Source organism: Panulirus ornatus, chromosome 8 (assembly GCF_036320965.1).
Source record: "Panulirus ornatus isolate Po-2019 chromosome 8, ASM3632096v1, whole genome shotgun sequence".
Classification (NCBI taxonomy): Eukaryota; Metazoa; Arthropoda; class Malacostraca; order Decapoda; family Palinuridae; genus Panulirus; species Panulirus ornatus.
The window spans coordinates 30,188,199-30,207,161 of record NC_092231.1 but is presented as its reverse complement, the minus strand read 5'-3'; the positions used below and the strand labels follow the sequence as shown (position 1 = coordinate 30,207,161).

At 41.8% G+C, this 18,963-nt stretch overlaps 1 protein-coding gene across 1 annotated transcript in view; it reads right to left on the bottom strand.

Annotated features, from left to right (window-relative positions):
• LOC139749883 (uncharacterized) overlaps positions 1-18,963 on the bottom strand; it is a 293,444-nt gene that overhangs the window by 100,084 nt on the left and 174,397 nt on the right. The window contains 6 exon segments of the mRNA XM_071664262.1: positions 273-447; positions 920-1,026; positions 1,151-1,370; positions 16,222-16,329; positions 16,564-16,671; positions 17,481-17,555. Of these exon segments, the coding sequence (XP_071520363.1) occupies positions 273-447; positions 920-1,026; positions 1,151-1,370; positions 16,222-16,329; positions 16,564-16,671; positions 17,481-17,555 (793 nt within the window).

The window sequence follows — 18,963 nt, the reverse complement described above, 5'->3', positions numbered from 1 at the left end:
TTTGCACACCACCTAGCCCAAAACACCTTGTATCTGCCACTCTATCATCTAACACATTTAATAAACCTTCAAAATACTCACTCCATCTCCTCACATCATCACTACTTGTTATTACCTCCCCATTAGCCTCCTTCACCGATGTTCCCATTTGTGCTCTTGTCTTATGCACTTTATTTACTTCCTTCCAAAACATCTTTTTATTCTCCCTATGATTTAATGAAACTCTCACCCTAACTCTCATATATACAACCTTAATGTAATATGAAACTGACCTTTATCACCACGTGGACCAGGTGTTCCTTCTAGTCCAGCAATACCCATTTCTCCTTTCACACCCATCTCGCCAGGTGGCCCTACAGGACCCATTGGGCCAGGTGGACCAGGAGGGCCAGGTACAGCTTCACCGTTAACCTCACCACTTGGTCTACCAGGTGGGCCAGGTGGTCCCTAATGAGAATGAGGAAAACATATAATAAAACTAATATAACCTTAACTATGTATTACAATTTTATTATAAAACATTTTGGGAAAAAAATTGCATTTAAATATCACTCTCTACAGATGAATCTATGTTTAAAAAGTTCACTAAGAAAGCGATAAAATGATTTAAAGATATCTATGTTAAAGAGGAAGTTGACCCTATACAGAACCTCCCAAGTGAACACATAGGTCAACACAAACAAAAGAATCTGCCTTATATGAAAATACAAAAAAAAAGGTCATCATACAATAAAAATGATTCTAATCTGAGAAAATATCTTTTCATGAATCTATGGGTCACTGAAAAAGTAATATATATATTTAGGTGGTAATAACAAAAAGAACAACAGTAAGACAAGAATAAAGTGGATAATGAATCTTGAAAAATTTCATTTCATGAAAGTGACTAAAATATAAGTATATGTTATTATGTACCCACCATAGGGCCAGATGGCCCTCGAGGACCTGTTGGTCCAGAAACCCCAGGTTCACCCTTCACTCCTGAGACACCACGTCTACCTTTAAAGCCTCGATCACCTCGATTTCCTGCAGTACATAATTGTTATGAACAAAAACTTCTACTTTCCAATATAACTATTCTGTGTACATTATTGGATACTACAAGGAAAACAGTGAACATGATTGTATTCATAAAACTACAGCAACTAACCTGGTTCTCCTTTAGATCCTGAGTCACCAGGTATACCATCTAAACCAGGTGGTCCTTGAAGTCCTGGGATACCGGGAGGACCTTGATCACCAGAAGGGCCACTCACTAAGACTGCATCACCAGGTAAACCTCTAATGCCAGGTTCACCAGGTGCACCAGAAGGACCAGGTGCTCCTGGTGGACCTCTGTCTCCAATATTCCCTTTAGGACCTAAAGGACCCTGGGGTAAAAACATTAGAATTGGGTAAGTGTCTCATGCCTTTGCTAAAGCTGTGACTACATCATTAGCTTATAAATCATGTTTTGATGAAAATATTTAAAAAGCTACCATCCTTTATGCTGTATCCCATCTGTTGGTAGGATGAAACTTGCCGAGTAAGAAATATTAGTAATTACCTACTTGTACTATATTGAGAGGGAATAGGGCCCAATCTCTTGAACATTCTCTAATAATATACAACCTCTTAAACTTATGTATGCTTAGGGCCCCAATCTCTTGAACATTCTCTACTAATACACAACCTCTTAAACTTATGTACGCTGTCTGCATTAACAATGTCTTCTGTCATTCTGTTCCATTTTTCCACCACAACTATATTAAAGAAATATTCTGTCACATCCTTTTTACCAAGTTTCTTCCTTAGATTCAGGTCCTCTTGTTGTTCTATATCTACATTTCTTGAGACACTGTCCATTATCCACATCATCAATCTCTTTTAAAAATCTAAAGACTGTGATCAGGTCATCCTTGACTCTTCTCTCTTCCAAGGGGGTAAATTCAAAGCCTCCACCCTTTCCAACTTAGTTTCCTTAATTCTGGTACCATCTTTGTTCCTTCTTAAGGGATGGTGACCAAACTTGAAAAGCATATTCTAGTCCTGGCCTTATATAGGATATGATTCGGTTGCTAAATATTTCCCTATTCAAACACTTAAAAGCTGTTTAGATATTTGAAAGCAACAGTTTGTCCCCCTAACTATTCCTGATATGGGACTCTGGCAACAGGTTAGGGACAATCATGACTTCTAAGTCCATATTATACTCAATAACTTACTGCTTATTCATTGCTGTATAATAATCATATCAAGGCCCTCTTTCCCATCATTATTACTTGTGCATGAGACAAGCTTGTAGTTTTTACAGTTTTTCAATGGACTTTCTTAAGTAAAAGGACAATGTTTGTCCTCTTCCATATTGTTGGAACCACACCTTCTACCAATGACTTACTGATGAACGTTTCACATAGCATAATAAGTGTCTCCACACATTCTTTTATCATGCATAATAAAAAATCATTAGAATCATGGGCATTATATGGCTCAAATTATTTCATTTGCCTGATTATATCATTTCTGTCAACTGTTACATGATTATGTCATTTCTGTCAACTGTTACACATTCTGGGACTTCATCCCTCTCCCATCTTGGTAATGCTGATACATCATTGTCTTTCACAAAGAAAACACTTTTGAACTTATCATTTAACTCCTCATTTACTTTCTCATCCTTGTAACAAACATAAACCCAAGAACCATGGGTTGTGAGTACAAAGTTGATCCATTGTACTTCTACAAAGATTTGTTTTGGTGAGGGAAAAAATGCACATGATTTGTCGATTCTCTAAATGAAAACATGGAAAGCTCTGTAATATATGTTCACATGTCTTATGTTGGCTGTACAATCCCTGTGCTGTATTTCTTCAAGAGGATTTCCAACATTCAGGCTTTAGATGTATCAAACATTTCATCACAATTCCTTGTTTCTTAGTGATGTATCTGATGTATCCTTAATACGCTATCTTGAATTTCAATTAGAAGAGAGGTATTTACCATGCCCAAAATATATTTTCTATAGGTAATAATATACAAAAGAACTGATGTATCTTTATCTTATAATCTTTACATTTAAGGAAATATGATAAAGCACTACAAGAGTAAGCACAATGAATACTGTGTGAACAGGGAAAACTAATGCATGCATGCATGCAGGAAGAATAATCAAAACTTCCATCAACTGATACACACATGTTGGCAGCCATAAATATACAGGCTGACCTTCCCACATGACGGTAACTGCATATACGCAGAAGGCACTTAAGAAAATATAAGATATATAGACACTTTGTGGTTCAATGCCATTCTTTTGTTATACTAGCATTATGCATGTACATCAAGGAACATTACACATCTCAATGACCTCAAATGATTTTTCCTCTTATCCTTTAAATATTTCCTGGTTTTACTGACATGTCTAAGGTGGGGGGTAGTGATGCTATTTCCCGTGTGGTGGGGTAGTGACAGGAATGGATAAAGGCAAGCAAGTATGAATATGTACATGTGTATATATGTGTATGTCTGTGTATGTATATGTTGATATGTATATGTATGTATATGTACATCTGGGAGTGGATCTGGCAGCGGATGGAACCATGAAAGTGGACGTGAATCATAGGGTGGGGGAGGGGGCGAATATCCTGGGAGCCTTGAAGAATGTGTGGAAGTCGAGAACATTGTCTTGGAAAGCAAAAATGGGTATGTTTGAAGGAATAGTGGTTCCAACAATGTTGGTTGCGAGGCGTGGGTCATGGATAGAGTTGTGCGCAGGAGGCAGGATGTGCTGGAAATGAGATGTTTGAGGACAATATGTGGTGTGAGGTGGTTTGATCGAGTAAGTAATGTAAGGGTAAGAGAGATGTGTGGAAATAAAAAGAGCGTGGTTGAGAGAGCAGAAGTGGGTGTTTTGAAATGGTTTGGGCACATGGAGAGAATGAGTGAGGAAAGATTGACAAAGAGGATATATGTGTCGGAGGTGGAGGGAACGAGGAGAAGTGGGAGACCAAATTGGAGGTGGAAAGATGGAGTGAAAAAGATTTTTAGTGATCGAGGCCTGAACATGCAGGAGGGTGAAAGGCGGGCAAGGAATAGAGTGAATTGGATCGATGTGGTATACCAGGGGTCGACATGCTGTCAATGGATTGAATCAGGGCATGTGAAGCATCTGGGGTAAACCATGGAAAGTTCTGTGGGTCCCGGATGTGGAAAGGGAGCTGTGGTTTCGGGCATTATTACATGACAGCTAGAGACTGAGTGAGAGCGAATGGGGCCTTTGTTGTCTTTTCCTAGCACTACCTCTCACACATGAGGGGGGAGGGGAATGTTATTCCATGTGTGGTGAGGTGGTGATGGGAATAAATAAAGGCACACAGTATGAATTATGTACATGTGTATATAAGTATATGTCTGTGTGTGTATATATATATATATATATGTGTGTGTACACTGAGATGTATAGGTATGTATATTTGCGTGTGTGGACGTGTATGTATATACATGTGTATGGGGGTGGGTTGGGCCATTTCTTTCGTCTGTTTCCTTGCGCTACCTCGCAAACACGGGAGACAGCGACAAAGTAAAATATAATGATATATAACAATATATATATATATATCTTTCTTTCTTTCAAACTATTCGCCATTTCCCGCATCAGCAAGGTAGCAGAGGACTGGGCTTCTGAGGGAATATCCTCACGTGGTCTCGTTCTCTGTTCCTTCTTTTGGAAAATTAAAAAAAACGAGAGCAGAGGATTTCCAGCCCCCCACTCCCTCCCCTTTTAGTCGCCTTCTACGACACGCAGGGAATACGTAGGAAGTATTCTTTCTCCCCTATATATATAGGGGAGGGTTAGGGAAAATGATCTGGTAAACAGAGAAGAGGTAGCAAAAGCTTTGCGGAAGATGAAAGCCAGCAAGGCAGTGGGTTTGGATGGTATTGCAGTGGAATTTATTAAAAAAGGGGTGACTGTATTGTTGACGGGTTGGTAAGGCTATTGAACGTATTTATGATTCATGGTGAGGTGCCTGTGGATTGGCGGAATGCTTGCATAGTGCCATTGTACAAAGGCAAAGGGGATAAGAGTGAGTGCTCAAATTACAGAGGTATAAGTTTGTTGAGTATTCCTGGGAAATTATATGGGAGGGTAATGATTGAGAGGGAGAAGGCATGTACAGAGCATCAGATTGGGGAAGAGCAGTGTGGTTTCAGAAGTGGTGGAGGATGTGTGGATCAGGTGTTTGCTTTGAAGAATGTATGTGAGAAATACTTAGAAAAGCATATAGATTTGTATGTAACATTTATGGATCTGGAGAAGGCATATGATAGAGTTGATAGAGATGCTCTATGGAAGGTACTAAGAATATATGGTGTGGGAGGCAAGTTGTTAGAAGCAGTGAAAAGTTTTTATCGAGGATGTAAGGCATGTTTACGTGTAAGAATAGAGGAAAGTGATTGGTTCTCAGTGAATGTAGGTTTGCGGCAGGGGTGTGTGATGTCTCCATGGTTGTTTAATCTGTTTATGGATGGGGTTGTTAGGGAGGTGAATGCAAGAGTTTTGGAAAGAGGGGTAAGTATGAAGTCTGTTGGGGATGAGAGAGCTTGGGAAGTGAGTCAGTTGTTGTTCGCTGATGATACGGTGCTGGTGGCTGATTCATGTGAGAAACTGCAGAAGCTGGTGACTGAGTCTGGTAAAGTGTGTGAAAGAAGAAAGTTAAATGTGAATAAGAGCAAGGTTATTAGGTACAGTAGGGTTGAGGGTCAAGTCAATTGGGAGGTACGTTTGAATGGAGAAAAACTGGAGGAAGTAAAGTGTTTTAGATATCTGGGAGTGGATCTGGCAGTGGATGGAACCATGGAAGCAGAAGTGAATCATAGGGTGGGGGAGGGGGCGAAAATCCTGGGAGCCTTGAAGAATGTGTGGAAGTCGAGAACATTATCTCGGAAAGCAAAAATGGCTATGTTTGAAGGAATAGTGGTTCCAACAATGTTGTATGGTTGCGAGGCGTGGGCTATGGATAGAGTTGTGCGCAGGAGGGTGGCTGTGCTGGAAATGAGATGTTTAAGGACAATGTGTGGTGTGAGGTGGTTTGATCAAGTAAGTAATGATAGGGTAAGAGAGATGTGTGGAAATAAAAAGAGCGTGGTTGAGAGAGCACAAGAGGGTGTTTTGAAATGGTTTGGTCCCATGGAGAGAATGAGTGAGGAAAGATTGACCAAAAGGATATATGTGTTGGAGGTGGAGGGAACGAGGAGAAGTGGGAGACCAAATTGGAGGTGGAAAGATGGAGTGAAAAAGATTTTGAGTGATCGGGGGCCTGAACATGCAGGAGGGTGAAAGGCGGGCAAGGAATAGAGTGAATTGGATCGATGTGGCATACCAGGGCCGATGTGCTGTCAATGGATTGAATTAGGGCATGTGAAGCATCTGGGGTAAACCATGGAAAGTTCTGTGGGGCCTGGATGTGGAAAGGGAGCTGTGGTTTCGGGCATTATTGCATGACAGCTAGAGACTGTGTGTGAATGAATGGGGCCTTTGTTGTCCTTTCGTAGCGCTACCTCGCACACATGAGGGGGGAGGGGGATGTTTTTCCATGTGTGGCGGGGAGGTGATGGGAATGAATAAAGGCAGACAGTGTGAATTGTGTGCATGTGTATATATGTATATGTCTGTGTGTATACATATGTGTACATTGAGAAGTATGGGTATGTATATTTGCGTGTGGGGACGTGTATGTATATACATGTGTATGGGGTGGGTTGGGCCATTTCTTTTGTCTGTTTCCTTGCGCTACCTCGCAAACGCGGGAGACAGCGGCAAAAAAAAAAATATATATATATATATATATATATATATATATATATATATATATATATATATATATATATATATATATTTTCTCCATTCAAACTCGCCTCCCAATTGACTTGACCCTCAACCCTACTGTACCTAATAACCTTGCTCTTATTCACATTTACTCTTAACTTTCTTCTTCCACACACTTTACCAAACTCAGTCACCAGCTTCTGCAGTTTCTCACATGAATCAGCCACCAGCGCTGTATCATCAGCGAACAACAACTGACTCACTTCCCAAGCTCTCTCATCCCCAACAGACTTCATACTTGCCCCTCTTTCCAAAACTCTTGCATTTACCTCCCTAACAACCCCATCCATAAACAAATTAAACAACCATGGAGACATCACACACCCCTGCTGCAAACCAGCATTCACTGAGAACCAATCACTTTCCTCTCTTCCTACACGTACACATGCCTTACATCCTCGATAAAAACTTTTCACTGCTTCTAACAACTTTCCTCCCACACCATATATTCTTAATACCTTCCACAGAGCATCTCTATCAACTCTATCATATGCCTTCTCCAGATCCATAAATGCTACATACAAATCCTGGAGGAAGTGAAGTGTTTTAGATATCTGGGAGTGGATCTGGCAGCGGATGGAACCATGGAAGCGGAAGTGGATCATAGGGTGGGGGAGGGGGCGAAAATTCTGGGGGCCTTGAAGAATGTGTGGAAGTCGAGAACATTATCTCGGAAAGCAAAAATGGCTATGTTTGAAGGAATAGTGGTTCCAACAATGTTGTATGGTTGCGAGGCGTGGGCTATGGATAGAGTTGTGCGCAGGAGGATGGATGTGCTGGAAATGAGATGTTTGAGGACAATGTGCGGTGTGAGGTGGTTTGATCGAGTGAGTAACGTAAGGGTAAGAGAGATGTGTGGAAATAAAAAGAGCGTGGTTAAGAGAGCAGAAGAGGGTGTTTTGAAGTGGTTTGGGCACATGGAGAGAATGAGTGAGGAAAGATTGACCAAGAGGATATATGTGTCGGAGGTGGAGGGAACGAGGAGAAGAGGGAGGCCAAATTGGAGGTGGAAAGATGGAGTGAAAAAGATTTTGTGTGATCGGGGCCTGAACATGCAGGAGGGTGAAAGGAGGGCAAGGAATAGAGTGAATTGGAGCGATGTGGTATACCGGGGTTGATGTGCTGTCAGTGGATTGAATCAAGGCATGTGAAGCGTCTGGGGTAAACCATGGAAAGCTGTGTAGGTATGTATATTTGCATGTGTGGACGTATGTATATACATGTGTATGGGGGGGGTTGGGCCATTTCTTTCGTCTGTTTCCTTGCGCTACCTCACAAACGCGGGAGACAGCGACAAAGTATAAAAAAAAAAAAAAAAAATATATATATATATATATATATATATATATATATGAAAATTATCCCTGTGATAGGGAAGAAAGAATACTTCCTACGTATTCCCTGCGTGTCGTAGAAGGCGACTAAAAGGGGAGGGAGGGGGGGGCTGGAAATCCTCCCCTCTCGTTTTTTTTTAATTTTCCAAAAGAAGGAACAGAGAATTGGACCAGGTGAGGATATTCCCTCAGAGGCCCAGTCCTCTGTTCTTAACGCGACCTTGCTAACGCGGGAAATGGCAAATAGTTTGAAAGAAATATATGAAAATGACAATGACAACCCCCTCCCCCTGCAAGCATGAGGTAGCGCTAGGAAAAGACAACAAAGGCCACATTCGTTCATACTCAGTCTCTATCTGTCATGTATAATGCACCGAAACCACAGCTCCCTTTCCACAACCAGGCCCCACAAAACTTTTCATGGTTTACCCCAGAATCTTCACATGCCCTAGTTCAATCCAGTGACACCACATTAACCCCAGTATATCACATTGTTCCAATTCACTCTATTGCTTGCACACCTTTCACCCTCCTGCATGTTCAGGCCCTGATCGCTCAAAATCTTTATCATTCCATCTTTCCATGTGGAATTTGGTCTCCCGCTTCTCCTTGTTCCCTCTATCTCTGACACATATATCCTCTATGTCAATCTTTCCTCACTCATTCTCTCATTGTGACAAAGCCATCTCAAAATACACTCTTCTGCTCTCTCAACCACACTCTTTTTATTAACACACATCTCTCTTACCCTTTCATTACTTACTTGATCAAACCACCTCACACCACATATTGTCCTCAAACATCTCATTTCCAACACATTCACCCTCATCCTCACAACCCTATCTATAGCCCATGCCTCACAACCATACAATATTGTTGGAACCACTATTCCTTCAAACATACCCATATTTGCATTCCGAGATAAGGTTCTCGCCTTCCAAACATTCTTCAATGCTCCCAGAACTTTTGCCCCCTCCCCCTATGATTCACTTCTGCTTCCATGGTTCCATCCGCTGCCAAATCCACTTCCAGATATCCAAAACACTATCTAAAACACTTCACTTCCTCCAGTTTTTCTCCATTCAAACTTACCTCCCAACTGTCTTGTCCCTAAACCCTACTGTGCCTAATAACCTTGCGCTTATTCACATTTACTCTCAGATTTCTTCTTTCACACACCTTACCAAACTCAGTCACCAGCTTCTGCAGTTTCTCACCCGAATCAGCCACCAGCGCTGTATCATCAGCAAACAACTGACTCAACTCCCCAAGCCCTCTCATCCACAACAGACTGCATACTTGCCACTCTCTCCAAAACTCTTGCATTCACCTCCCTAACAACCCCATCCATAAACAAATCAAACAACCATGGAGACATCACACACCCCTGCTGCAAACAGACATTCACTGGGAACCAATCACTTTCCTCATTTCCTACTCGTAAACATACCTTACATCCTCATTAAAAACATATGCCTTCTCCAGATCCATAAATGCTACATACAAATTCATCTGTTTTTCTAAGTATTTCTCACGTACATTCTTCAGAGCAAACACCTGATCCACAAATCCTCTACCACTTCTTAAACCACACTGCTCTTCCCCAATCTGATGCTCTATACATGCCTTTACTATCTCAATCAATACCCTCCCATATAATTCCTAGGAATACTCAACAAACTTTACCTCTGTAATTTGAACATTCACCTTTATCCCCTTTGCCTTTGTCCAATGGCACTATGCATGCCTTCCATCAATCCTCAGGCACTTCACCATGAACCATACATACATTGAATATCCTTACCAAGCAGTCAACAACACAGTCACCCCCATTTTTAATAAAATCCACTGCAATGCCATCCAAACCCACCGCCTTTCATCTTCCGCAAAGCTTTCACTACCTCCTCTGTTTACCAACCATTCTCCCTGACCCTCTCACTTCGCACACCACCTCAACCAAAACACCCTATATCTGCTACTCTATCATCAAACGCATTCAACAAACCTTCAAAATACTCACTCCATGTCCTCACTTCACCGCTACTTGTTATTACATTCCCATTAGCCCCTTCACCGATGTTCCCATTAGTTCTCTTGTCTTACGCACTTTATTTATCTCCTTCCAAAACATCCCAACTCTCATTTGCCCTCTCTTTCACCTCTTCCACCTTTCTCTTGACCTCTTGCCTCTTTCTTTCATACATCTCCCAGTCATTTGCACTATTTCCTTGCAAAAATTGTCCAAATGCTTCTCTCTTCTTTTTCACTAACAATCTTACTTCCTCATCCCACCATTCACTACGCTTTCTAATCTATCCACCTCCCACCTTTATCATGTTACAGGCATCTTTTGTGCACGTCATCACTGCTTCCCTAAATACATCCCATTCCTCCCCCACTCCCCTTACATTGTTTGCTCTCACCTTTTTCCATTCTGCACTCAATCTCTCCTGGTACTTCCTCACACAAGTCTGCTTTCCAAGCTAACATACTCTCACCAATTTTGTCACCCTAGCATTCTCTCTCCTTTTCTGAAAACCTCTACAAATCTTCACCTTCGCCTCCATAAGATGATGATCAAACATCCTTCCAGTTGCATCTCTGCACAGTAACATCCAAAAGTCTCTCTTTCACATGCCTATCAATTTTTAAACCAGAATTCCCAATCACCAGTCCTATTTCAGCAGAAAAATCTACAAGCTCTTCACCATTTCCATTTACAACACTGAATACCCCATGTACACCAATTATACCCTCAACTGCCACATTATTCACTTTTGCATTCAAATCACCCATCACTATAACCAAGTCTTGTGCATCAAAGCTGCTCTCACTTACTCAGCTGCTCCCAAAACACTTGCCTCTCATGATCTTTCTTCTCATGTCCAGGTGCATAGGCAACAATAATCACCCATCTCTCTTCATCCACTTTTATTTTTACCCATAGCATTCCCTGGGGATAGGGGAGAAAGAATACTTCCCACGTATTCCCTGCGTGTCGTAGAAGGCGACTAAAAGGGGAGGGAGTGGGTGGCTCGAAATCCTCCCCTCTCATTTTTTTTTTAATTTTCCAAAAGACGGAACAGAGAATTGGGCCAGGTGAGGGTATTCCCTCAAAGGCCCAGTCCTCTGTTCTTAACGCTACCTCGCTAATGCGGTAAATGGCGAATAGTTTGAAAGAAAGAAGCAATCTAGAGTTTACTTTCTTACACTCTATCACATACTACCACAACTCTTGCTTCAGTAGTGGTGCTCCTTCCATTACTCTCGTCCTTTCACCAACCCCTGACTTTACTCCAAAAACATTCCCAAACCACTCTTCCCCTTTACCCTTGCGCTTCGTTTCACTCAGAGCCAAAACATCCAGGTTCCTCTCCTCAAACATACTATCTATCTCCTTTTTTCTCATCTTCATTAAATCCACACACATTTAGACATCCCAATCTGAGCCTTCGAGGAAGATGAGAATTCCCCGCATGACTTCTTCTGTTTCCCCTTTTAGAAAGTTAGAAAACATGAAGGGGAGGGTTTCTAGCCCCCTGCTCCTGTCCCCTTTAGTCGCCTTCTACGACACACGGGGAATACGTGGGAGGTATTCTTTCTCCCCTATCCCCAGGGATATGGGAGACTATAAATTTAATGATACTCTTTCACCTCAACTCTCATTTGCCCTCTTTTTCACCTCTTGCACCATTCTCTTGACTTCCTACCATTTTCTTTTATACATTTCCCACTCATTTGCACTACTTCCCAGCAAAAATTGTCCAAACGCCTCTCTCTTCTCTTTCACTGAAAATCTTACTTCTTCATCCCACCATTCACTACCCTTTCTAATCTGCCCACCTCCCACCTTTCTCATGCCACATGCATCTTTTGTACAAGGCATCACTGCCTCCATAAATGCATCCCATTCCTCCTCCGTTCCCCTTACCTCATTTGCTCTCACCTTTTGCCATTCTGCAATCACTCTCTCCTGGTACTTCTTCACACAAATCTCCTTTCCAAGCTCACTTACTCTCACCACTCTCTTCTCCCCAACATTCTCTCTTCTTTTCTGAAAACCTCTACAAATCTTCACCTTCACCTCCAAAAGATAGTGGTCAGACATCCCTCCAGCTGCCCCTCTCAGCACATTAACTACCAAAAGTCTCTCTTTCACATGCCTAACAAAGAACATGTAACCAAGTAACGCCCTCTGGCCATCTCTCCTACTCACATACGTACACTTATGTATATCTCTCTTTTTAAACCAGGTATTCCCGATCACCAGTCCTTTTGCAGCACACAAATCCACAAATTTTAGGTAGAATAAAAAGATGTTATTAGGTACAGTACGGTTGAGGGAAAAGTCAATTGGGAGGTAAGTTTCAGTGGAGAAAAACTTAAGGAAGTGAAGTGTTTTAGATTTCTGGGAGTGGATTTGGCAGCGGATGGAACCATGGAACCGGAAGTGTCACAGGATGGGGGAGGGGGCAAAAGTTCTGGGAGCCTTGAAAAATGTGTGGAAGGCGAGAACATTATCTTGGAAAGCAAAAATGGGTATGTTTGAAGGAATAGTGGTTCCAACAATGTTATATGGTTGCAAGGCGTGAGCTATAGATAGAGTTGTGCAGAGGAGGGTGGATGTGTTGGAAATGAGATGTTTGAGGACAATATGTGGTGTGAGGTGGCTTGATCAAATAAGTAATGGAAGGGTAAGAGAGATGTGTGGTAATAAAAAGAGTGTGGTTGAGAGAGCAGAAGAGGGTGTATTGAAATGGTTTGGTCACATGGAGAGAAAGAGTGAGGAAAGATTGACAAAGAGGATATATGTGTCAGAGATGGAGGGAATGAGGAGAAGCAGGAGACCAAATTGGAGGTGGTAAGATGGAGTGAAAAGATTTTGAGTGATTGGGGCCTGAACATGCAAGAGAGTGAATGGCATGCAAGGAATAGAGTGAATTGGAACGATGTGGTATACCGGGATCGACGTGCTGTCAATGGATTGAACCAGGGCATGTGAAGCGTTTGGGTTAAACCATGGAAAGTTTTGTGGGGCCTGGATGTGGAAAGGAAGCTGTGGTTTCGGTGCATTATACATGACAGCTAGAGACAGAGTGTGAACGAATGTGGCCTTTTGTTGTCTTCTCCTTGCGCTACCTTGTGCGCATGCGGGGGTTGTCATTTCATGTGTGGCGGGGAAGTGAAAGGAATGAATAAATGCAGTAAGTATGAATTATGTACATGTGTGTATATGTCTGTGTATGTATGTATATGTATATGTTGTGTACTTATGTATATGTCTGTGTATGTATATATATGTATACGTTGACATGCATAAGTATGTATATGCCCCTGTGTTGACGTGTATGTATATACATGTGTATGTGGGTGGGTTGGGCCATTCTTTCGTCTGTTTCCTTGCGCTACCTCGTTAACGCGGGAGACAGCAACAAAGCATAATAAAAAAAAAGATGTGTTGTTGGAAGGGGGTAAATATAGTGCATAAGATGAGGACAAATGGGAACATCGATGAAGGGGGAAAATGAGCAGGTAATAACAAGTAGTGATGAAGTGAGAAGGAGATCTAGTGAGTATTTTGAAGGTTTGTTGAATGTGTTTGATGATTGCGTGGCAGATATAGGGTGTTTTGGTCGGGGTGGTGTGTGTAGTGAGAGGGTCAGGAAGAATGGTTTGGTAAACAGAGAAGAGGTAGTGAAAGCTTTGTGGAAGATGAAAGCCAGCAAGGCGGCGGGTTTGGATGGTACTGCAGTGGAATCTTTTTTAAATAAGGTGGGGACTGTATTGTTGACTGGTTAGTAAGGGCAATCAATGTATGGATGGATCACGGTGAAGTGTCTGAGGATTGGCAGAATGCATGCATAGTGCCACTGTACAAAGGCAAAGGGGATAAAAGTGAGTGTTGAAATTACAGAGGCTTAAGTTTGTTGAGTATTCCTGGGAAATCATATGGGAAGGTATTGATTAAGAGAGTAAAGGCATGTACAGAGCATCAGATTGGGGAAGAGCAGTGTGGTTTTAGAAGTGGTAGAGGATGTGTGGATCAGGTGTTTGCTTTGAAGAATGCATGTGAGAAATACTTAGAAAAACAGATGAATTTGTATGTAGCATTTATGGATCTGGTAGATAGAGATGCTTTGTGTAAGGTTATAAGGGTATATGGTGTGGGAGGTAAGTTGCTAGAAGCAGTGAAAAGTTTCTATCAAGGATGTAAGGCATGTGTACGAGTAGGAATAGAGGAAAGTGATTGGTTCCCAGTGAATGTCAGTCTGCAGTAGGGGTGCATGATGTCTCCATGGTTGTTTAATTTGTTTATGGATGGGGTGGTTAGGAAGGTGAATGCAAGAGTTTTGGAGAGAGGGTCAAGTATGCAGTCAGTTGTGGATGAGAGGGCTTGAGAAGTGAGTCCGTGGTTGTTCACTGATGATAAAGCATTGGTGACTGATTTGGGTGAGAAACTGCGGAAGTTGGTGACTGAATTTGGTAAAAAGTGTAAAAGAAGAAAGTAGAGAGTAAATGTGTATAAAAGCAAGATTATTAGGTTAAGTAGGGTTGAGGGACAAGTCATTTGGGAGGTAAGTCTGAATGGCGAAAAACTGGAGGAAGTGAAGCATTAAAGACATCTGGGAGCGGACTTAGCAGCGGATGGGACCAGGGAAGTGGAAGTGAGTCATAGGGTAGGGGAGGGGGGTGAAGGTTCTAGGAGCATTGAAGAATGCGTGGAAAGAGAGAATGTTATCTCGGAGAGCAAAAATGGGTATGTTTGAAGGAATAGTGGTTCCAACAATGTTATATGGTTATGAGGCATGGGCTATAGATAAGGTTGTGCGGAGAAGGGTGGATGTGTTGGAAATGAAATGTATGAGGACAATATGTGGTGTGAGGTGGTTTGATCGAGTAAGAAATGAAAGGGTAAGAGATGTGTGGTAATAAAAGAGTGTGGTTGAGAGAGCAGAAGAGGGTGTGTTGAAATGGTTCGGGCATATGGAGAGAATGAGCGAGGAAAGATTGACAAAGAGGAGATAAACTTTCTGCTGACAAATATCAGATTAGCCTTCAAGTATAAGGATAAGGATATATCTATCCAGCTATTCACATCCAATGTAAGACCAAAAATACAAGAATTCTTCCCAAGTTTGGTCACCACACCTAAAGAAGAAATTGCTTGTACAGAAGGATTAGAGGAAGGCAACAAAGATGGTAACAAAATTAAGATAGCTAAGTTACAAAGACAAGAGGTTTTTATATGAACCTAACTTGGAAGAGAGAATAGTGAGGGGTGACCTGATCACAATCTTTGAGTTTTTAAAAAAGACTGACATGGACACTTCTGAGAAGTGTTCAGATATAAGAGTGGTGGATGTATGGAACAGAAAGACAGAGAACATGATTACTGCAGACAGTATACATAAATTTAAGAGGTTGTTTGATAATAGAGGATATTTATGAGATGGGGCCCCACAAGTGTAAAACTCACTCCCAAACATTATAAATAATTAGTTACAAATAGATAATTAAGCTCGGTAGTGCTTGGCAAGTCAATACATCACCTGATTATTGTAAGGCCAGAGGTATAAGGATGGGTTGTAGTGATGTCTGTTTCTTTTCTGACACTTCCCCGGAGCTTCACAAGTTTTTCATGCCATCTACAACTCTACCTTTTAAAAGGCAGGTTACCAACTTCCTCAAAATGTTCTCAAATTCATTTTTCTCCTTTCTTCTCTATTTCTGTTGTCCCTTTTTACATTTTCTACACAGCCTAGCCTCACTGATATTTGTTCATGGAGGGCATTTGACATAATAAGTTACTCTGGTCATGTTCATCAAAATACACCCTATCAACATAACCCTTTCTCTGGTTGTTGATAATGATCAACATGCATGTATCTAAAAGTATTTCTATCTTTTAGAAATACTGCTAAGGTTCTTTCACTTTACCTGTTCTCCCTTCATTCATCTATCCCTGATCATCATCAGACAACCATTACCTTTGACACTGAATTAATGAACAGTACTGCTTACCACATTGCCACTCAGACCAGTGGGGCCAGGAGGTCCTGGTGGTCCTGTCAGGCCACGAAGACCAGTTTCGCCCTGTCGACCTGGTGAACCTGGTGGCCCAACAGGGCCCTGGAAAACAATCGTAGTCAGTGCTTTTAAACAGAACAGACTATATTAATGTATACTTATTCTAGACTACAACTTGCAGTTGATATTCAATACTAATTCCCAAGAAATATTTCTTCATGATTTAATCTTTTTCTGCAAATATGAGAATACATTAATTTCAGCAAAAATAATGTCAAGAAAAAAAATGGCCAAAAATAGCTTTAAGCATTTCAAAAGAAGCAGTGCAACACGTACTGCAAACCCAGGTGTTCCAGGCTCACCCTTGGCGCCAGGGAAACCAGGTAAACCAGGCTCCCCAATGGGTCCTGGTGGGCCAGGCTGACCACGCCGCCCCCTGCGACCCTGGCAATAAGACAGTCACAGAGCCATACAGTTATTGTGACAGTCATACAACCGGTCAGCGGTGTTATACATTCATACACCTGAAGACACAGCATACATGGTTGGAAAAGTGAGGTAGGTGGTTTGGTGTTGAGCCAACGGCACTGCTGCTGTGTGCTAGCATGACTCGAGGATGTTACTAAAAAATACTAAAACTCATTTGACATTTACTGTCATCGCAAGTATGTCACTCTTGTCTGAGATAATGCATACTACCTTTTTGAGGGTGGGAAGAAAGAAAAATATTGATTAGACATTTACAACGAGTGTTAACTAAGGACTAATAAGGAGGGCCCAGTGCCATGAAGTAAGCTGGGATAAGCTAAGGTAGGCCATATCTGCCAACTACACCCCAACCTACAGGAGAACCGATGCTGCCAGAAACGCCATTTTCTCCTGGTGGGCCAGGAGGACCTGCTCGGCCCGGGGCGCCCCGTGTACCACGCCGCCCAGGTGGGCCAGGCTCACCCTACCAGCAGTACAATAAGTGTTAATATCAGCCAAACAAACACTACATTATCATCTTACTGTTGTCTGGAATAAAGAAAATTATAGTAAAGATAACTTAAGGAAAACCTGATGATTCATCTCACTCCACCTCACGTGTAGTTCTGGAAGAGAAGAGGTATCACTCAAATTATTAAGTGCATTCATGATAATTTTTGACTGACACTTTATGATAATTATGTCTACAACTAATGCTTTATCTATCAGTTTCTGTCATCAACTAACTGAATTCATTAAGAAAATAATGGTATCAAGAATCTTACATCTGTGCCGTTGAAACCTCTTGGTCCCATGGGACACACAACCTCGCACTGCTCAGGCCTCACTTGCTGGAACCTCTGCAACACAAAATATCAGACTAGTGAACATCATCTTATAATATATGACACGTATACACTGTCTCATCAAAAACACAAAACATGAATGAAAAGTAGAATCAGTCCAACAATATGACAGAATACACAGATACGAGTCAATGATAAGCAAACCTCTACCGTGATTATATATATTTTGTCTAAAGTCCTTAAAGGTAACAAAATATGTCTGCCTGTAAATTTTGTTTATAACGTCAAAAGTACATATCTTTTATCAACAATTTTCCAATAAGAGCCCTGTAAGAGTAGATATTCATAAATTTTTTTTTTTTTTCATACTATTCGCCATTTCCCGCGTTAGCGAGGTAGCGTTAAGAACAGAGGACTGGGCCTTAGAGGGAATATCCTCACCTGGCCCCCTTCTCTGTTCCTTCTTTTTGGAAAAAAAAAAAAAAAACGAGAGGGGAGGATTTCCAGCCCCCCACTCCCTTCCCTTTTAGTCGCCTTCTACGACACGCAGGGAATACGTGGGAAGTATTCTTTCTCCCCTATTCCCAGGGATAATATATATATATATATACATATATACATATACATATATATATTTTTTTTTTTTTTTTTTATACTTTGTCGCTGTCTCCCGCGTTTGCGAGGTAGCGCAAGGAAACAGACGAAAGAAATGGCCCAACCCCCCCCATACACATGTATATACATACATCCACACACGCAAATATACATACCTACACAGCTTTCCATGGTTTACCCCAGACGCTTCACATGCCTTGATTCAATCCACTGACAGCACGTCAACCCCGGTATACCACATCGCTCCAATTCACTCTATTCCTTGCCCTCCTTTCACCCTCCTGCATGTTCAGGCCCCGATCACACAAAATCTTTTTCACTCCATCTTTCCACCTCCAATTTGGTCTCACTCTTCTCCTCGTTCCCTCCACCTCCGACACATATATCCTCTTGGTCAATCTTTCCTCACTCATTCTCTCCATGTGCCCAAACCACTTCAAAACACCCTCTTCTGCTCTCTCAACCACGCTCTTTTTATCTCCACACATCTCTCTTACCCTTACGTTACTCACTCGATCAAACCACCTCACACCACACATTGTCCTCAAACATCTCATTTCCAGCACATCCATCCTCCTGCGCACAACTCTATCCATAGCCCACGCCTCGCAACCATACAACATTGTTGGAACCACTATTCCTTCAAACATACCCATTTTTGCTTTCCGAGATAATGTTCTCGACTTCCACACATTCTTCAAGGCCCCCAGAATTTTCGCCCCCTCCCCCACCCTATGATCCACTTCCGCTTCCATGGTTCCATCCGCTGCCAGATCCACTCCCAGATATCTAAAACACTTCACTTCCTCCAGTTTTTCTCCATTCAAACTCACCTCCCAATTGACTT